The sequence below is a fragment of the Tenrec ecaudatus genome, chromosome 5 (assembly GCF_050624435.1).
Source record: "Tenrec ecaudatus isolate mTenEca1 chromosome 5, mTenEca1.hap1, whole genome shotgun sequence".
In the NCBI taxonomy this organism is placed as follows: domain Eukaryota; kingdom Metazoa; phylum Chordata; class Mammalia; order Afrosoricida; family Tenrecidae; genus Tenrec; species Tenrec ecaudatus.
The window spans coordinates 141,141,544-141,161,049 of NC_134534.1; the positions used below are offsets into that span (position 1 = coordinate 141,141,544).

General features: G+C 51.1%; 1 protein-coding gene across 5 annotated transcripts in view; it reads right to left on the bottom strand.

Annotated features, from left to right (window-relative positions):
• Positions 1–19,506, bottom strand: part of PTPRG (protein tyrosine phosphatase receptor type G) — a 755,578-nt gene that overhangs the window by 62,564 nt on the left and 673,508 nt on the right. For 2 of the 5 annotated variants that reach the window (XM_075549955.1, XM_075549954.1), the window contains exons 13-14: positions 18,464–18,599; positions 1,012–1,098 (exon numbers count right to left, since the gene is read on the bottom strand). In XM_075549955.1, the coding sequence (XP_075406070.1) occupies positions 1,012–1,098; positions 18,464–18,599 (223 nt within the window). The remainder of the gene's footprint in view (positions 1–1,011; positions 1,099–18,463; positions 18,600–19,506) is intronic. The other 3 variants (XM_075549956.1, XM_075549953.1, XM_075549952.1) reach the window with 3 other exon arrangements.

The window sequence follows — 19,506 nt, forward strand, 5'->3', positions numbered from 1 at the left end:
GCCAACGTCGCTCTGAACAGTTTAAAAGAAGACAAGCTGGGGGCTTTCTCATGAACCGGTCACGACACCTGCACTCTGCCCTCTCAGATCTCACGGACGTACCACATCAGCATGCTGGTGACAGAGGCCTGGCACGGCACGTCACCCTTCAGATGCACTGACCAACAGTGGAACGACGTGGCCGCGCACTCTAGACTGGCTCACTGAAAGTAAAAAGCGACTAGTCCTGACTTAACAGGGATGAGTAAAATTAGCCTAATTTGCAATTTAATATTAAAATATTAATTCTATTAATAATGGGTGGAATTTGCCTAGGATTACCTTTATAGAAATATCAAGTAGCTCCCATACAGTGAGGTGAAGATCACACAATCGTGATTTATAGTAACGCTTTCCGGGACGGTAAGTTTCCCACATATTCAAGGTGCTTGGAACTCCTATGCTTTTATCCCCCCTTTTTTTTAAGTGGAAGTAATTGGATAGGATGCATGCTCATATCTCCCTTCTACTCCTATGCTCTTCTAACTTTTCTGTACATTTTAGATTCTAACAGATATATATATACACACACACACACACACATATATATTTTTTACTTATCAAGATAAATGCATGCACTACGTGAGGTTAAAAACAAAAAGGGGGGTGGTCTACAGCATGCAAACATCGGAAATTATGGAAAGAAAATGGTTGCAGAACACAGACTCACAGAGTGCACCCCCAGCACATACCACCCTGTGAACAAACAATGCCCCCAAAGCGTAACCCCCCCCCCAGACTGCAAAGTACAGCAATGCAAGCACACAGCAGACAAACATGAACGGGGTTCAGCTAACCCCAAGCTGGGCTGGCCTCTACAGGCAAGTCTTCTCTTGGGGGCGTTGGGGAAGAAGAGGTGAGCTTCAGCATTGCGCTGGCTAGAAGACTTTAGTCCCCATGGCAACAAAACAAAAAGTTGGCAAGCCAGTCCCAGCCCTTGAGACACCCCGCTGAAGCTGGGCCGCCCCTCACCTGCTCCCCTTCTCTCCTCTCTCCCCAGAAGAAGGCACTTCATGGAAACGTCTGGGAAAGCCCTTGGACTTTATTTTGTTACACCTTCTAGATGAACAAAAACAAAAGAGAACAGGTGTAGAAGACAGCATTTTCAATTGGCCACCAATGCCCTCCCCTTCCACTCGAGGACAGACGTACCCCGGTACTGGGCCTCATCTAGGGCAATTGAAAAGAGGGAGCTTAAACACAATGGCTGGTTGGTTTTAGTGTGTGGAATGAAAAATGAAGAAATGCCACCTGTAGGTATAAGACACCTGGCCTTGCCCCTGGAGTCTGGACAAGGTAAGGCCATCACAGATACCATGGAGACCCACATCCTGTCCATGGCTTCCCCAGAATCCCCTCCCTTGTAAGGCATCGTGCCAGAGCTGACCACTGAGAATACCTTAGCACCCAGGTTGTTTCTAGGCATCAGTCATGGGATGGCCTTGGAAGGCAGTTCCCAGGGAGAGCCAGGCCCAGCTCTGCTGCATAAACCCTCTTCCCCTTCCCCACCCTAAAAAACAAACAAACCCAAACTCATTGCCATCATGTTGATACCGACTCATGGTGACCACATAGCACAGGGTAGAACTGCTCTGGGGGGTTCTGAGACTCTCTTTATGGGAGTAGAAATCCCCATCTCTCTCCCGGTTGGCTGCCACAGGATGACTAGCAGCATTGTACCTCCATTAAGTAACCTCCTAAGTAATAAAGTCCATGCATCCCTGCATGACTCCTCATCTGTTTGCTGGGCTCTGGGCACCTAGTTTGAGAAAGAAGGTCCCTGTTCAGGGCACCTATTCACGGTTGGCAAAGAGGCCAGGAGTCCAGGACATTCTAGGAAGCCACTACGGGCATGGTGGGAAGAGGGTGGGTTCACAGGAGAAATCCTGGGGTAGGGGCAGGTTCCCCACATCAGCTCCCTCGTTTGCTGGAGGGCTGGGGACCAGTACATGAGGACGGGGATGCCTTGTTAGAAATTCTAGCAGCAGCACAAGGGAACAAAGTCAAAAAGTGATGAGTGCTGGTAGCTTTGGGCACCCGGCTCCTCCTCCTCCTCATGCACTCTGTTTAGCAGAACAGAAAATCAGGTGAAATTCAGGCAGAGTAGAAAGCAGAACAGAAGGCTCAGCCTCGGCCACAGAGAATCGATGAATGCGCGTGTGTGTTTGAGTCAAAGAGTGAATGTGTTCATTAAAAAGAATTATGGAGGCAAACGATATTGAAATGGTTATTAAAGGGTTAACTTTATGCTTATGCACTTGCCCTTGAAGATGAGGATTTTCACATAACACATCCCTGAGCATAATGAACTCCTGACAATTTAGAAACCTAGCAATTTCAAGGCCACCCCCCCAGGGCAGAATAGAGCCAGGGATGGGATGCCTGTAGAGTAATTCTAACTACAAGTGAAAACAATAAAACCAGTCCCAAATATAATTTCTCTGTTAAAAACTGTTAAATAGAGACCTGGGAATGTAGCTGGCGAATCTATTTAGCATCCCTCTACCCTGTCCGCTCAGGACCAGTGTGTCTTCACCTAAGAGAAGTATCAAGAGACATTAAAGTTCACCCAGCAGGCCAGGCCATAACAGATGCTGAAGGAACAGCACAGCAAATACAGGCCTTCGAGAGGGTAGCTGCTTGGCTAAGAGTGTGAGCTGGATGTGCCCAATTGCCCCGAAGGGTATAGCTGGAACCTTGAAAATATCAACCAAACCTAGCAAAGTCACAGACCAGGTACAGCACTATAGGAGAACCCCTTGTTGGGTACAACTGGTAGGAAACATCACCTAAGGAGCCCCACGGACCATAGGAATGCCCTATCCCATAACAGGGTGGAGTTAAAGGCTTCACAAACCAGTTCTCTGAGAAAATGGCCGGTCTGTTTGCACCCGTCAATGAGTGACCTGGGTGCTGAGCTACACCAGATCCTTGGGCCAGCGACAGTTGTCACCAAAGTGTCAGACAATCTACAAAGCAGAGAGCTGCCCCTACAGAAGAGCCCTGTGGTCGAGGACTCAGACCCAAACCTGAGGAGGCCCGGCCACACAGATGGTTCAGCCCAAGGCAGCCTTCCCTGAGGGCTGCAGTGGCCACCCAGCCAGCAACAAATGGTATGTACGTGGACCAATGTGGGCAGGGGCAGGGTAGCCAATGGGGGAAGCTCAGGGCTACCTGAGAGGTCACGATATATTATTTAGCGCAGCTCTGCACTATAACGCAGGCATCAAGTCCATCAAAAGACAGGCATAGAGGACAGCAGACCCTTTGGGCTATTGCCAAAGAAATGAGACTGTCTTTTTCTATGAAGCAAATCATAGAGGTTTATAGAGACTGCACCAGCCGGCTGCTTGGCTGGGAAAAGCACAAGTCTGTACCCCCAAACTGGGCAGAATGCTCCGTGCAGATACCCCAGCAGATGTCCATAGCAACTGGAGAACCCACTTCATTAGACACAATGGATCAAGCAACTGCCATAGGCCCTGTGATGCCAAGCGTCTGGCAAAGATGTGAGATGCTTCCTGCCTCCTCCTGGGAGTTCCAACAATCTACTGCTGCTGTCGGCCCAGGACCAGTCTCTGGGACTCCATGGCCTGTCTCTCTCCCAGCGGCAGGGGATACCAGTCTTCAGTAGTTGCATGTCTAGTCACCTTGGGGACAGGCTCCCATTAGGGTGGCAGGTGATTGCATTTTGCCTGATGATCTTGATTGACCCATGATTGGTGCTTATTTCCCTGTCTCTCGCCCCCCCCCCCAATTTCCAGCAATGTTTAATCTTGCCAATTTGTGCTGGAATGATGGTGGATATGAGAAACCAGCGCTAACATCTTCAGCTGTTGGCCTGCTGAGGAAAGCTGTCCCGGCCAAGGCCAGTGGCTGGGCATGCCTACTGGACTGTCAAGAGTAAGGGCTGGTCCCCTTGTTCCCCCTTCTCAAGCTAATTGTCCTCTTTGCCTCAGGGTGGTCTTTCATTGTGGCGTTTATTGTTTATACGCCTCGTGGCTATAAATCTCCAGAGCCCAGGTTTGAGGGCTAACGTGTGAGTGTGGGGATTGGATTGTACAGGCCTTATAGAGGTTCTGGGGTGGAGTGTATAATTAGCACCCCTCCTGTCCCATCCCTGGCCTCCCCACAGCCTACCCCTCCCCTGTAAGGCACAGTGCCAGAGTTCACCACAGCGAACACCTTATCACCAAGGCCGTTTCCAGGCTGCCATCGTGGGAAGGCCTTGGAGGCGCAGTCCCAGGGAGCCTGCACTTAGCACAGCGGCCATCACGAGGCCCACAGCCCTTTCCGGACCTTAGCAACCAGCACCACCATCTACTTACTACACACTGTCATTATGGGGATGCCAACTCAGAGCCCCTATAGGGCTGCTCCTGTGAGTACTGAGTCTGGAACCATGTATGGGAGTAGAAAGCTCCGTCTGTCTTCCTCAGGGGCTGGTGGCTTAGAATTGCTGTGTATCGCAGCCCAATGCGTAGCCATGATAACTCTGAGGCCCCTACTGTACACAGTATAAAAACCTTGGCTTCGCTGGAGGCAGGGGGTGGGCCGTCATGTGGACTAAATCCTGACCTTGTCAGCCGCCACGCAGTGACAAACAGTCTTGCACCTCACTAAGTAACCTTCTATCCGGTCTACGTCTCCCAGAGTAACTCTTCGTTTGTTCTCTGGGCTCCTGGCACCTAGAAATTGGGAAGGACGGTCCCTATCCAGGGATCACCTGACAAGAACCTTTCTCCCTCTCTCAACCAAACACCTGCTCAACTTCCAACTTTGCCTGGCTGCAGTGGCAAATGGGTTGGCTTCCAAGACTGGTATAAACAGACCTGGCAGGAGTCTACTGGGTACCACTTGGCCGGCCCTCCATCACGCCACCACTTTCTGTGAAACGGCCGCTGTTAAAACAAATCTGAGGTTTCTGCCTTCGCTGTCCATACATTCATCTCTGGACAATTCCTGATTCACAGCCCAGACTGGACCACATAGGCAAGGGGCCTCGGATGAGGACTAGCAGCACGAGAGGCAGACACTACACAGAAAGTCCTGCATTCAGTCCCCTCTCCTAACACGAAATCAAGTCTGCTAACAGGCGACTGCTGCTGGTGCCCGGCGTTGCGAGGGTTAAGTCCGAATTGGCGCATCTCCCCAAGCCAAGCCAGACTTTCCTTTATTTCGAAAGTGATGAGACTTGGGGAACTCCAAAGCTGGGGAAGGCTATTAACAGGGAGGGATGGCGGGCAGGCGGGCGGGCTGTGGCTCAGAACTTCCTGTCTCCCTCTATCGAGAACATTCTGGAACTACAGCAACTGTCCGGCAACAGCGCACCGGCGCGCGCGCAGCTGCAAACGTTCATCCGAGGAGAAATCCGAGTGTGTTGGAGGGTGTGTGCCAATCTTCCTAAGAACTGGAAGTCTGCAGCTTCCAGCAATATTTAGACGTCTGCTCAACCCTTCGCCCTGCTCGGCGCGCGCCAGCGTCTCTCGCTCGCTCGGCGCGCGGGTTTTGGAGCGGCGCCGGCAACCGCGCAGTTTTCCCCACGCGCAGCCACCGCCCGTCAACTGACAGCGCCCCCCCCCCCCCCCCCCCGGGAAGCGAACCCCAGACGATCGATAGCTAATAACTGGCGCCTTCCAGGGAGCTGCCCGAGGTCGCACACGCCGCCACGCCCCCACCCCAGGGGCGGGCCTGGGAGCCTCCTCCCGAGCGGGCTCGGACACTGAGGGGAGGGGAGGGGGGGCGGTTACCATAACAACGCACCCCCCCCCGCCCATTCTGAAAGCCTCCCCCCTTGCCCGCCCCACCTCGGGCGATCCGCAGCATTCCAGGCACCGGACCCCAATCTCCCCGGGTCCGCAGCTGCACAGAGAAAGGGCGCCCACCTCCCGGAATAGCTGGGGACCCCACAAGGCGCGGCTCCCATCCCTGTAGCGTCTCTAAACCAGTCTAGTCCGAAACTCAAAATCTCAGCGGCCGGCTGCATTTCAGCAACACGAAAAGACACGGTTAACTCTCCCCTATGGCCCGACACATGGTGAGGCTTTGAATAACTCAACTATAATATATATAAAGTATATAATCCTATATATGATTTTTTAAACTCCACAATCCAACCTGAAAGATGGCCGCAGAAACGGGCTCTATGAAAGAAGAAATGTCACGGAAGGTCACTTGCTTTAAATGGAAAGAACAGAGAAAAAGCTGGCCTGAACCCCCATGCTCTGAGTGCTTACAGAGCAGAGGTCACAGACGGCCACCAGTCAGACTTGGAAGCTCAGATTTTTCTAGACGTGAAGAAAGTCTTTTGTAAACCTATCTTTAGATTATCTTGATTTGTCTCAGCACAAGAGGGCACCGGGCAACGTGGGCTGAGCCAATGGCTTTTTATGTGCTGAGGCCCGGGAAGACAAGATGGGATTTGTGTGCAGTTGTCATCTGGTCCACGGGGGCAGTTCTCTCCTGTCCTCTGGGGCCACTATGAGTCACAATCGATTTGAGGGCAGTGAGTCTGGTTTGGTTTTACACAAATCCAGCCATGACTGACTTCTCCTTAGTGGCTGTCCCTTCACAGAGGATCCCTGGCGGTACAAAGGGTCAGCACTTGGCTCCTGACCATTTGAACCCACTCAAAGCTCCACAGAAGGCCCGGTGACCTGCTCCTGTATAAATTATAGCTACGAGGGGAACTGCACAAGCTGGAAAAATCATTACGATAGCACGTGAAAACAATAATTAATAACGCTCTTTCAGTTACCTGCATGGGAGTGAGCCTTCTTGTAACGCCTATGTCCTTGGTGACTTTGGGGGTAGTGGGAAGCAAATCCCTAGACCGAATGCAGCCACTAGCAAATGCTCGGAAGCCCCTGAGGTGAGAGCAGATGGGAGCGAGTGAGCGTGAGGGAGCTCAGCGGGACTGAGTGCCCTGTGGCAGCTGTGGGCACACGGGGAGGCCTGCTCTCCAGAGAGGCACCCGTGGTCATCCTTCCATGAGCAAGAGAAGGGTGTCACGACATGCCCTTCCCATGCACCTGCTTGCCTCCGCCTCCATTATGTCAGCACAAACCCACACATGTGCACTGCTTCATCCTCTCATTACACACCGTCTCCCCCTGAACATGCAGGGAGGAGAAGAAAACAACAGTCTTAACCAAGCTCACTGTTTTCAAAAACAGTGCTCCTCCTGGGCCGGCACTGATACACAGCAACGTTTTGTCAAGTTGGAAGGTGGGCCTTCAGGTAGTATGACAGGCGCCTTTTCTCTGCCTTTGTTGCCACGCTGGTGCTGACCAACTGACCGGGGGATTTATAGAGCGACCTGGATTTACCTCACGGGACAGAGAAATCCTGCTAAATCCTAACCTCTAACAAACCTGGGCCGGTCGTTACTCTGCGCTTGTTCTTTCCCGTCACGGGACCCCCATCCTTCGCTCAGCCCCAGCTCATGCTGACCAGTGTCGCTGTTCCACACCTGGGGAAAGTTTTCTTCCAAGCTGGAATTCCAGTCAAGGATCTTCACAAGCTAACAGAGCCATAACTGGTGAATGGTCCACTACTTGGCTTTCATAATGCAACCAGTCTCCCCCGATGTTTTCTTCCACATCGTTTTGGCAAATTCAAATTGTATGTTGGCTTATACCTGGCCTTTTCAAAATCAGTTGATCACCCTCCTTTAAACGTGGCCATCACCTGTTAATCTGTGGAGGCCTATGTGTGGCTGGGATGCTTGAAGCTATACTGCCAAGAGTTTTTCAAATACCAGCAGGGTCATCCATGGGCGATGGGTTTCAGAACTTTCAGAGGAAGCCATGGCAGAAGGCGTAGCCATTTACTTCCCAAAATCGGTTAATGAAAATTTTCTGGATCACAATTGAACAGAGTGATCAATCACTAGAGAAGGACCTTGTGCTTATTGAAGCAGAGGGCCAGAGAGGGCAAGGGAGACCCTTGGTGACTGCAACAATGGCCTTGAACACAGTCCACTGTGCAATGATACGAACTGGGCAGTGTTTCGTTCTGTTCTGTGTGGGGTCAGCATGAGTCGGGGCTGCATAAGTCAAGGAGAGAGCAAGAAGCTGGCTTAAAGAGGCGATGTCACAGCAGAGGTATTTCCTTTAATGGCAGCTCTCTGATTCACCCATGCACTAAAGAGCAGCACATAAACCCACTGCCATCCACCCAGTTCGAACGCCTAGCCACCCTATGTAAGGTTTTTGGAGCTATCAATCTTTATGGAAGCAGATAGCCTCATCTTTCTCGAAAGGAGTAGTTGGTGGGTTTGAACTGCCAACCTTGCAATCAACGGTCCAATGCTTACCTGACAATGCCACCATGGCAGGAAGGAGATACTACTACACACACTAACTCTCATCTAGACAAGATAACATCCAAGATCCATCAAAGGCTAATGCTATGACTTGTGCACGGCACCAAGCCTCAATTTTCTAATCTCAAAACAGCCACAACACTACTAATTACTTCCTATAATTTGGGTCCTGGGGGGGGGGCATGTACATATCTAGCTCTGGTGACTAGTCAATCAAAGATCCTTGTCTTAATGGGACACAAGAAGTCATCTCAGGGTTGAAATTTAAAAACAAACAAATAAACAAAAACAAACAAACCAAAAATCCCTATCATCAAGTCAATGCTAACTCATAGTGGCCCTAAGCAGTGGTTCTCAACCTTCCTCATGCCGTGACCCCTTCATACAGTTCCTCATGTGGTGGTGACTCCCCCAACCATAATTTTTTTCCCTGCCCCCGCTCACCCCCTCCATAAATTATTTTCATTGCTATGTCATCACTGTAATTTTGCTACTGTTACGAGTTGGGCAACCCCTGTGAAAAGGTCATTGGATTCCCCAAAGGTGTCGTGACCCGCACGTTGAGAACCCCTGTCCTAGAAGATGGGGTAGAAGTGCCTCTGTTGGTTTCTACGACTGCACCTCCTGCCGGGAATAGAAAGCCACATCTCATTCCCAAGGAACTGGTGGTTTCCAACTGTTGAAATTGCCCTTAGCTGCCCAAATGCATAAACACGACACCACCGAAACTACAGAAAGAAAAAAACCTGCAATACTTACAACTCAAAGTGGACACTAATTCTTGCTCCCAGTAGCTAAACGGTTGTATGAGATGGCTGATGGACAAGTGGTATGCCCTTGCACGGTGAATCGACTCTGGACACAGAGCTCCTCGCCCAGAATCTTCCTTCGAATGATGCAGAGCAAAACGACGCCTTCCAAGAATGTCCCTCCTGACTGGCAGCAGCTGTGCTACTCCGCCGAGCTTCAGGAATGCTGGCCCATTAGTGCCGAACAAACAGCTTGTCTTAATAAGGCAGGGGATCCAGGGCTCTTGGAAGGCACTTTCTGATTGCACCAGTAATTCTAAAGGAGCAATTGGTACCATCTCGAGACCTGAAGTCCAACTGGTACCGCTTACAAACGGCTGAGCAGACGTCTCCGTCCCCTTTTCAACCGCGGTGCCTAGAGCACTGAGTCAAGGCCTGGTAGATCCGGAAGGCCAGACTTAGAAGGTACACGAAAGTATGCCATCTTCCAAAGGAGGCCAAGCGTGGCTGTTGCCTAATTTCACCTGTATCCGCAGCTCCGCCCCCTCCCCCAGCGAAGCCGGTGTGGCACAGGTGGTTTGTGAGGGATGCTAACTGCGGGGCTGACAGCCCACTCAGTGGCTAGGTGGGAGAAAGGCCTGTAATCTGCTTCTGTCCAGATTACAGCCAAAAAAACCTCATGGTTTCCAGAGACTGATGTGAAGGCAGAGAACCGCAGCCCTGGTTAACTGTGTACTGGGTTACACGATGAGCTGACAACCACAGCTCGAGCAGTTTGAACTCACTGGCTGCTCTGTGGGAGAAAGGTGAGGCTCTCTGCCTCTGAGAACATTTACAATGTAGGAAACTCACAGGGTCAGCTCGCCCCTGCCCTACAGCGTCACTGTGAGTCAGCATCGACACAATGGCAAGGAGTTTGGTTTTGGGAAGAGGTGGTTTCTCCACCAGCCTGCTTCCTGCTCAAACTCCTTTGCATGCACTTCTTCCTAGCTTGCGGTAGGGGTGGGGGTGGGGGGGTCTTTGTTTCCCCATTCCCCTGTGAAGAACTCTCACTGCGCCAGGCATTCAAGGGAGAACTGCAGAATCTTTTCTGAAACAGCTCAGTGCATATTTTAAAACACATTTTCTCAGACATGTTGCTACCCATGGGGTTCAGTGTAGCCTCCAGTTTACAAAAAATAAAAAATCGGAGGTTTAATTTTGGCCAAAATTCATGTAATGAGACTAATAACTGACCTCCCACAGCTGTCCCTTTTCAGGAAGTGTCCTCTTAACCCAAAGCTGCCAACAGGTCTAGCTACATGTAAGGGAACCTTGCCAGTGCTCAAGGGGCCCGAATGGTGCTGCCAGGGACGGGCTGAACTGTGAATTTCAAGGTCAGAAGTTCAAACCCACCAGATGCTTCATGAGAAAGATGAGGCTCTATCTGCTCCCGTGAAGGGTTACAGTCTCAGAAACCTTCTACAGCAGTGGTTCTCAGCCTTCCCAATGCCGTGACCCTTTCAGACAGTTCCTCCTGTGGTGGTGACCCCCCAACCATAGTTATTTTCATTGCTACTTCATCACTGTCATTTTGCTACTGTTATGAATCGGGCAACCCCTGTGAAAGGGTCATTCGACCCCCAAATGGGTCGCGACCCCCAGGTTGAGGGTCTGGAGGAGTGGGAATGAGCTCCACGGCGGGGGGATGGGGTCTGGTGGCAGTGTCAACTGCACACTCGCGAGTGCCCTGCCTCTCCTTACGCTGCCGGAGCGTGTGGCCGTGACCATGTCGTGTCAATGGTGAGTTAGGCAGAGTGAAGCCCTCCACTTCTGGGACAAGGTGGGGAGAGCTGGGTGCCCCCCACCCCCGTTTCTCTGGACCTGTGGGAGCCCTGCTTCCAGGTGTGTCTCAGGCAGAGCAGAGAGCACTGCCCAACCCTAACGGATTCCCTGGGGGCTGAGAACAACCCCAGGCTGTGAATGGACTGGGAGCTTGGCTGCGGCTAATGAGGTTACTCTGCTCAGCTGCCCCACAAGGAATGCAACTGCCCCCACTTCCGACTCCTTTCCCTAAAGGGGGAGGGGCCGAGCGGATCTTTAACCTAGTTACACAGGCAGGGGGTGCCAAGGTTTCAGGATTCACTAACTGAAAGGTTGGTGTCCACCCTGTGCTGCGTGGAAGGCCGGGCAGTCTGCTTGCACACGAGCATCCGTTTCGGTCCGCGGCTGTACTCTGGAAACCACCCCAAGGCAAACTTGTTTAAGTGCCGTATTTAGCTCCTGGCAACTGGCTTCGAGCTCTTTCTTGGACGAAGACTCTGCGCAGCCAGTATTATTCAAGAGACTGAACTCGTAAGAAAAAAATCCCTGAAGATATTTTTAAATACATTTAGAACAGCGGACATATTGGAAATTGGGTACAGCTACTCACTGTGATTGCATTTAAGGGAGGCAGCGTTCATTTAGATATGTAGATTTTCTTTGATCTAAAACAATAGACTGTTTAGGCACACCTCGGCCCAGAATTAAATGAACAGTTTCCCTAAAGTCCGATATAGCATAACCAAAACTACCACCACCCACCACCCAACCAGCGAGTCAATTCTAACTCACACTGACCAAACAGAACAGAGTAGAACTTCCCCATATGGTTTCCACGGCTGTTATCTGTAAGGAACCAGACCGCCTTGGTGGCCTCCCAGGAGAGGTTTGAACTCCAGAGTTTTCAGTTAGTGGCTGAGGGCTTAGCCACTGAACTACCAGGGCTCAGGACAAATGGCTGCGTCTTTAACCATTTCCCAAAGGCTGTGGGAAGCATTTCCCATCAAAACCATTAGCTGCCGGGTCAATTCCAACCCATGCAGGCCCCAGGAGCATGTTAGAGGGGGCGGGGACAGGGGCGAGGGGGGCAGGATTGCTAGGCCTTTCTGCCAGGGACTCACCAGGTGGACATGAACCTTAAACAGCCAAGCCGAGTGGTTCAGTTGAGCGCACGGAGCATTCGTACTTCCCAGGGACTTGTGCTCAATTCGGATATTATCCCCCTTCATAAGTAACCAGTGGGTTCATGGTGGTGACGCAGGTCCCCTGGTCGGGTCAGGTGGCTATGAGTCGGAGCCAGCTTCACAGCTGGTGAGGACGATCACACTAGCCCTGCTGTCTGCCTGCACCGTGCGTCCAGGTGCTTTTCTGGCCTTGGAGGTTCTCTATGAAATGACCCCTTGTCCAGCTGCAGCCCAGGTGGTCAGATGCCACTGATGCCACTTCCGGTCCTGAAAAGAGTGGTCCTTCCCTCTGGGCAGAGGGAAACAGGCAATAATGATCTAACCTCATCCTAAAAGACAGCAGATCGTAGGCTTCTCCTGGGATTTCAGAGATGGAAATTCCTTCTCTTGGGATGTAAGGAGTATGTCTCTGACATGGGTCAGAGGTGACTGTGGAAACACACAGAAGAGCGCACAGATCTCAGAGACTGAAAGCAAAAGCAGACAAAACAAGGTGAACCCCTATGCCCTGGTTCCATCCTCTGCAACTAGTCAGGCCTGTTGCCGCCAACTGAATGCTTTAATTCCATGAATTAACATTTTCCTAGTGCTTCCGGCACAAGAAAATTAGTTTTTGTCAAGTACATTAGAAAACTTTCCCGACCAACAGAGCAGGGCACGTTTTTGGGTGCATAGTCCTTACTGCCAACTCAAAGCAACCCTATAGGACCCTAAAATTTCTGAGACTTAACTGCTTACAGGAGAAAGTTTCACCCTTCTTCCTCGGAGCAGCTGGTGGTTTCGAACTGCTGACCTTGCAGTCCAATGCTTAATCGCTAAGCCACCAGAGCTTCTTTGGAGGCTTTCAATAAATGTCAGCTCCCTTCTCTGGCCAAAGGAAGCAGGCGAGTCTAAGAGCAAGGCCCAATGGTCCCACCAACCCCAAGCTCTGACTTAGTTGATGATCACTCATCCTCAGCCTTCACAATATGCAGGTGACTAAACAGGCTCATGGCTTTGAGAGAGAGGACATCCTCTGTTCAAATCCAGGTGCCACTCACTGCAGGACCCTGGACCAGTCAGCAGACTGTACTTTTAAAATGGGGTCAGCAATAGAGCTTACCACACAGACTTTTTCCCTAAGACTCGCATGAGGATGGTGTTACACAAGTGCTCACACAGTGCCTGGCACTCAGCAATGATGCACTAACTGACACTTATTCATTCAAGGGGGGGTAGAAGGAGTCAGACGGACCAATCAGAAATGGCCCTGAGGCTTTTGTTTGGACAACTTGGGACGAGGCACGAATGGTAACACTTTGACCAGTGGGACACAGTGGGGCCAGCGTTTGTGAGACATGAATAGAATTCAGACCCATCAGATTTCATGCTGACGCTAATAGCATAAGGATTTTCCGTGGCTAATCCCTCGAAGTGGGCAGCCTGTTTTATCTTTGTAGTCTGTTCCTATCTGGAAGCTCTGCTAAAACCTGTTCACTGTGGGTGACTCTGCTGGTATTTGAGACACCAGTGACATCGCTTCCGGCACCACAGCCACACACAAGCCACCACCGATGGCAAAGTGGAAGCAGCCGGCAAGAGATCAAATGAGACTTTGCATCTTTTCAAGTGTTGAGAAGCAAGGACCGTCCTTTGAGGACTAAGGTGAACCTGGCCCGAGCCATGATGGCATTTTCAATGGTCTCATGTCTGCTGAAAGTTAGAACCTGAGTAAGGAAGACAAGAAAAATCGATGCACTTGAACGACAATGCTGGTGAAGAATACTGAAAGTTCCACGACTGCCAGAAGAAACACGTGTCTAGGAAGAAATACAGCCAGAATGCTTCTCAGCGGGATCATGGTGAGACTGGTCTCACGTGGTTAACACATGTTGTCAGGAGAGACCAGTTGTGGGAATTACATAATCTACTGTCAGTTTGAGGCTTAAGAGTGAAGGGGTGAAGTTGAGCCTGTCAATCGAATTGCAGCGATGACCTCAGTAAGAGGCACTAAGGAGATGACATAGCTCGTTTGAGGTGGGACACACGCTCACTGTCTGAGAGACTTTCTACTGACAGGACACATGGAACTACACTAGTGCCCTGAGCTGGAGGAGCCACATGGACACTGTTTGGGCCGGGTCTGGACCAATGCAGCTCCTTGTACCAGCTTCTCAAGAAGACAAATGACCTGGCTGAAGTTCAAAGCACCTGAACTTCAAAGCACCTGTCTTCAGCATTTCACAGAGCTTACCTCCCAGGACAGAACGCAGCCCCCCCTCCCTAGCATTGTTTCCTAGGAACAAGATGACCACCAAGACAGAACGCAGCCCCCCTCTCCCTAGCATTGTTTCTTAGGAACATGATTTACTAACAGGACATCACCTGGCCCAAAACTTGCAACCGCAGCACAAAGAACCTCCCCTTCCCCTTACCAGCTCATATGCCTTTAAGCTCATACCTTATATAAGTCTCAATTGCCTCACTGCCAGGTGTGACTTCCCTGACCTACACTCCTTGGGTCGCACAAGATGCCCCCGTCCCTTTCCCTGCCCTCCCATCCCTCCCGGGAGTTCTTTCCCTGCCTCAATAAAATCTTTCTCAACTTCACATTCCTGGCCAAATTCTTTCTCTGTTCCACACCTCCGTCTCCAACCTTTCAGAGACCTCTGCCAGCACTGAGATGCCTACAATGTCACTGGATCCACAAGCCTTCCCACCCACTGGCATGGGATCTTCCTTCATTCAGCATCATTGCATGTATTTCATGAGTCTGAAGAGGACTCTATAGATTGGTATTGGGCAGATGGGCTACTATTCGACGTATGTACTTGATCTGGACTGGGCTGGGATAGTTTCTCAATATTCAATTACTCTTGTATATAATGCTATTTCTTATACACCTGAGTCTCCCTGGACTAGTTTCTCTAGTCTACCCAGACCAACACATCAGTCTCTGTTGAAAGACATCGGGCTTGGTAGAGGGGCAGTGAAAAAGAGGAGGGCCCGCAATTAGAAGGCCTGAAACACAATCAACAAGCTGAGGACGGTGCAGGACTGGGCGGCATTGTTCTGTTGTGCACCAGGATGCCAGGAGTCAGAACAGATTCCACAGCATCTCCCCCCACCCAGAGGTTTTGTCTTGCATTGTGTTTCACGAACTCATTAAAGCAGTGTCAACAATTCCTGGTCAGTGTCATCAATTGTCCTGGGTGCGGAGGGCCCAGGACAATCGCCATAAAGGCTCAGTCGTCCCTGGTTCTGATAGGAACCATCACAGAGAGCTGGGCTGGACCCGCGAGTGTCAGAGCTGCCACCGCAGGAGATCCTCGAGAAGGTTTGGATCTGCGTCAGTGCTCTGCTTCTGTCAAGCCCGCTTGCCAGTCACCTACCGTCCCCGCGCCTCAAAAGGCGAAGGGAAGCGCTGTAGTTTGAGCTGGAAAGCAGCGCGTCTCGTCTGCATTTACCAATTTCCTTTCTGCGTGAGCTCCCCGATGCCTCCCTCTTTCACATTAATACACACACAAAAGAGGTGGACAGAAAGAAGGTCCTTGTCCCCTCTAGGCTGTTCTGTTCAACCAACTCATCCGTCCAAATGCCAATTCGATTTTCATTCCCCACGAAGCATTCTCTTCCCAGCACACGCTAGTGCCCTATTGCCATTGGAGGCTGGCAAACAGCTCATCCCCAGAGTCAACTGGATAGTTTCAAAGCTCTGATAACTACAAAGCCAGCCTCTGATGAGACAGAGTCTTGTTACTATGTTTTAGCAACAACGGGCTCACACAGAAGAGGCATTGCCAGGATGGCGCATGCCTAGGTGGCGTTCTGTTCTTTGGTACACGCGGCGGCTGCTATGAGAGCCGACAATGGAAGCTAAGGACAATAGTCCCTGGGTGGCACCTATGGTCAAGTGCTCAGCTTTAATTAGGTGAAAGGTCGGTGGTTCAAAGCCCAGTCAAGGTGGACTGGCCACCTTCTTTCAAAAGGGCGCAGTCTTGAAAACGCTATGAAGCACTGAGGGAGGGAGGGAGGGAGGGAGGAGTTCTTGATAGCAACAGACAATACCAAATACATATTTTTAGACAGAATATTAATATAGCATTCAAAATATATTTCCCATCAGGAGCCACTGAAATTTTTCATAAGTGTAAATGGTTGTCATTTTATAGAATATACATCTTGAATATGTGTGCTTTCAGACAGCCTTTATTATATTTAAGGAGCCCTATGCATTGGGTTGCTAACCACAAGGTCCTGTGTTTGAAACCAGTAGCTGCTCCACAGGAGAAAGACCAGGCTTTCTAAACCCAGAGAGAGTTAAGTCTCCAAAACTCACAGGGACAGTTCTACCCTGTCCTATAGGGTGCTGAGTCAGAATAAGACACAGTGGGTTCAGCACTGCACTGCTAACGAAGAGTATGAGCCCACAAGAAAGCACCGAGGTACACAGGAGTGTCTGAGGCCATAGATCCGTACGGCTCTACTTTGTTCTATAGTATCAGTATGAGTTGCATTCAAGAGCTTACAGTAAAGCCACGGTGTTCTGGCCTGCCTGGCAACCATGCCTCTGTGTCTATATGGCCAGGATCCTCGTGGGCCACAGTAATTTACTCAGGGGAGGGGCTCAGGAGGACCAATCAGAAGCACTCTTGAGATTTTTGCTTGAACTACCTGGAACCTTAGGCTGTGGGAGTAAGTAGGGTGGAGGGGTGGCACTAAGGTAGAATCGCAAAGCCTGGGCCATCTGTGGGCTCTCTCTCGCTTCCCTGTGGAGAGCCTGGGACGCAGGATGGAGGCAAGAGATGCACATGCAGACCTTCCATTGCTCCTATGTGGTCGGGTCAACCCAAGCTTAGCCACTTACCAACGGGCTCTGGGAAGCATACCGTTCTGCTGTACTTGCTGGTGTGGTAGCGAGGTTAGGGTCCTAAGCTTACCACAGCCACAACTGCTGCATAACCTCGCTGGTCTGCCCGCAATGACCCACTTCTCAACTCGCTTGTGTGAGTCGATGAAGAGCAGCCCCAAGAACCCACAGCCAATCTGTCAGCAAAGTCTGGGGGCTCCCGCTTCACAACATGGCTTCATCAGCTGATTCTCACCACCTGTGCTGCTGCCCTTGTCCTTCCTGTCACCTTCTTGGACTCAGTTCAGCTGAATCCCAGCTGGTCCTTCTGCCTCTGTCCTAAATCTATTTTCATCACCGCAGCCAAGTGATTCTGTTAAAACGGATGTCAACAGCTAACACTCCTCTGGCTGAAACTCTTACGTAGAGAAAAGGACAGCGTGTTTACAGTGATCCACAAATTGACCCAACTTCTCTCTGCCTCATTTCCTCCTGACCCCTTCTCCCTGTCACCCCTGTGCTCCAGACACACTGACCTCCATCCTGGCTGTGCCTGCCTCGGGGCCTTTGCACATGCTTTCTCCTGCTTGGAACTCACCCAGGATAGAGCTCACCTGACTCCCTCCTCATTCATGTCTTGTTCAAATACCACATCCCAGGGAGGCTGGCTTTGACCATTCCACTTTAAATGGAACCCTTGCTCCCAGTCCCGAGAGTGCCCCTCACCTTTCAGAATTTACGTTTCTCTATAACACACTCACTACCATCCTTGGGCATTTTAGATCTTGTTCTAACACCTAAGACAGCGGATTCTTGTCTGGGTGGCTCACTGTGCTATCCCCAGGCTGTCTGTCACACAGAGGGCCTGGAAATTAATGGCATGCCTGGGAAATAGGACATCTGTTTGGGACTGGTGAAGTAAAAGGGCAGAAGTCACCTAGCCTTCATCTGAGACCTGAAAGCGCCCAGGCTAACCCAGAGCCAGCAAGAAAAAATTCTGCCCAACCAGGCAGCCAGCCACCCACCTCAAAGGACTTCAAAGCAGACTGCAAGTCATGAGAACCAGTGACAATATATGGAATGTCTGTACAACATATTTATGTTATCTATAGAAAATGTTACAATACGCAAAATTTTTCCTATCGCTCAATTTAGTTTTTAGCAGAAGGCTATTAAAAAAGACAGAAAGAAAAAAATCTGCTCCCGGATAGTTAGTTTGCTGCGGGTCTGCAACGCATTGCAGGAGTAAGGTCTCCGAGAAACTGGAAACGTTACAAAACTTACAAACTCATTTTGCAGGTTCAGAAATGTAAGTTGCAAGTGGAAATGAGGTTGGAATCGAGCAAGCAGCAGAGATGGCGTTTAAACCTGGAGGGTCTGACTCCCAACAAAAGTCTCACAGGGCCTACAACCAGCAACACACCATTGGAGACTTGGTCTCACCCACCCCACCTGCTCCCCCAGGGGTCACCCTACTACCCGGGCTGCGAGCTACCAGCGGCCCCTGGCCAGTCCCCCCAGCCCACCTACTCACCTCCAGTAAACTAGCACAGCAATGAGCAGGATGAGGCACACGAAGGTCAAGGCTGATACCACAATCAGAGGGATGATCCACTCCATCCTCCCTGGAGAAGGGCGGCTGATCGTGCCAGAGGTGTTCTTCTCTGCTGCTGCAAAGAGAAACCATCTCCGTCAGAGGCCAGGGGTGAGTGGGGCTGGGGACCGAGCATGAGCCGAGGCGGAGCTGTGCTGCAGTCCTGTGCTGGGAAGGAGCGAAGCCTCCGAACTGGGCCGCCTGCTCCAAGCAGCCCTGAGACGGAAGTGGCCCCCTGTGCGCTCGCTGTTGAGTCACAGCCTCTTGCGCAGGCTGCATCCTGCACCTGCCCCGTTGGATGTGCAGGTGGAGTCCTCAGTGTCTTTAAAAGAGAGTCATGCCGCGCACACAGACATCCAGCCTCAGGCTGAATGCACGGGCAAGCTGGCCTTCTGGAGGGGCGGGGAGGGGCAGAGGAGGCTGGCGGAGGGCCTCCTGGATTCACTGGTAGGGAGTGGGTAGACAGTGGGATTACCAGCAATACCACCTGTAGCTGCCTTGGCCACCTATTTTGTTGGCCTGTTTAGAAGCCCTTTCCACATCTAGAAACTGCACCCTGATTTTGCTTTGGGGAAACCATCCCTTTTTCTCTAATAGATACAATCAGGGTAGGACAACCATCCAAGTGTGGGCCAGGGCTCACCCTGGAATCTCTCACCTCAACCACTGCAAAGAACCTCAGTCAGCCAGCTCCTCCAGATGCCCGGGCCACTGCTTTCCATCACTGAGACTCAACCCTCCCACCCCCAGGTCCTGCCCACCCTCAAAGCTGGCCCATCACCTACTCCCAATGCTTCCAAAGGCTCCAAGAAGCCAGGCCCTGCCCTTGTTCCCTGCACCCCACCCCACCTGTTACCTTCAAGTGGATTATGCCTCATAGGGACCTTACGGCAAGGAGAACTGGCCACAGGGTTTCGAAAGCTGTAGTCTTTACAAGAGCAGACGGCCTCATCTGCCTCCTCAGAGCAGAGAGGGGGTTCGAA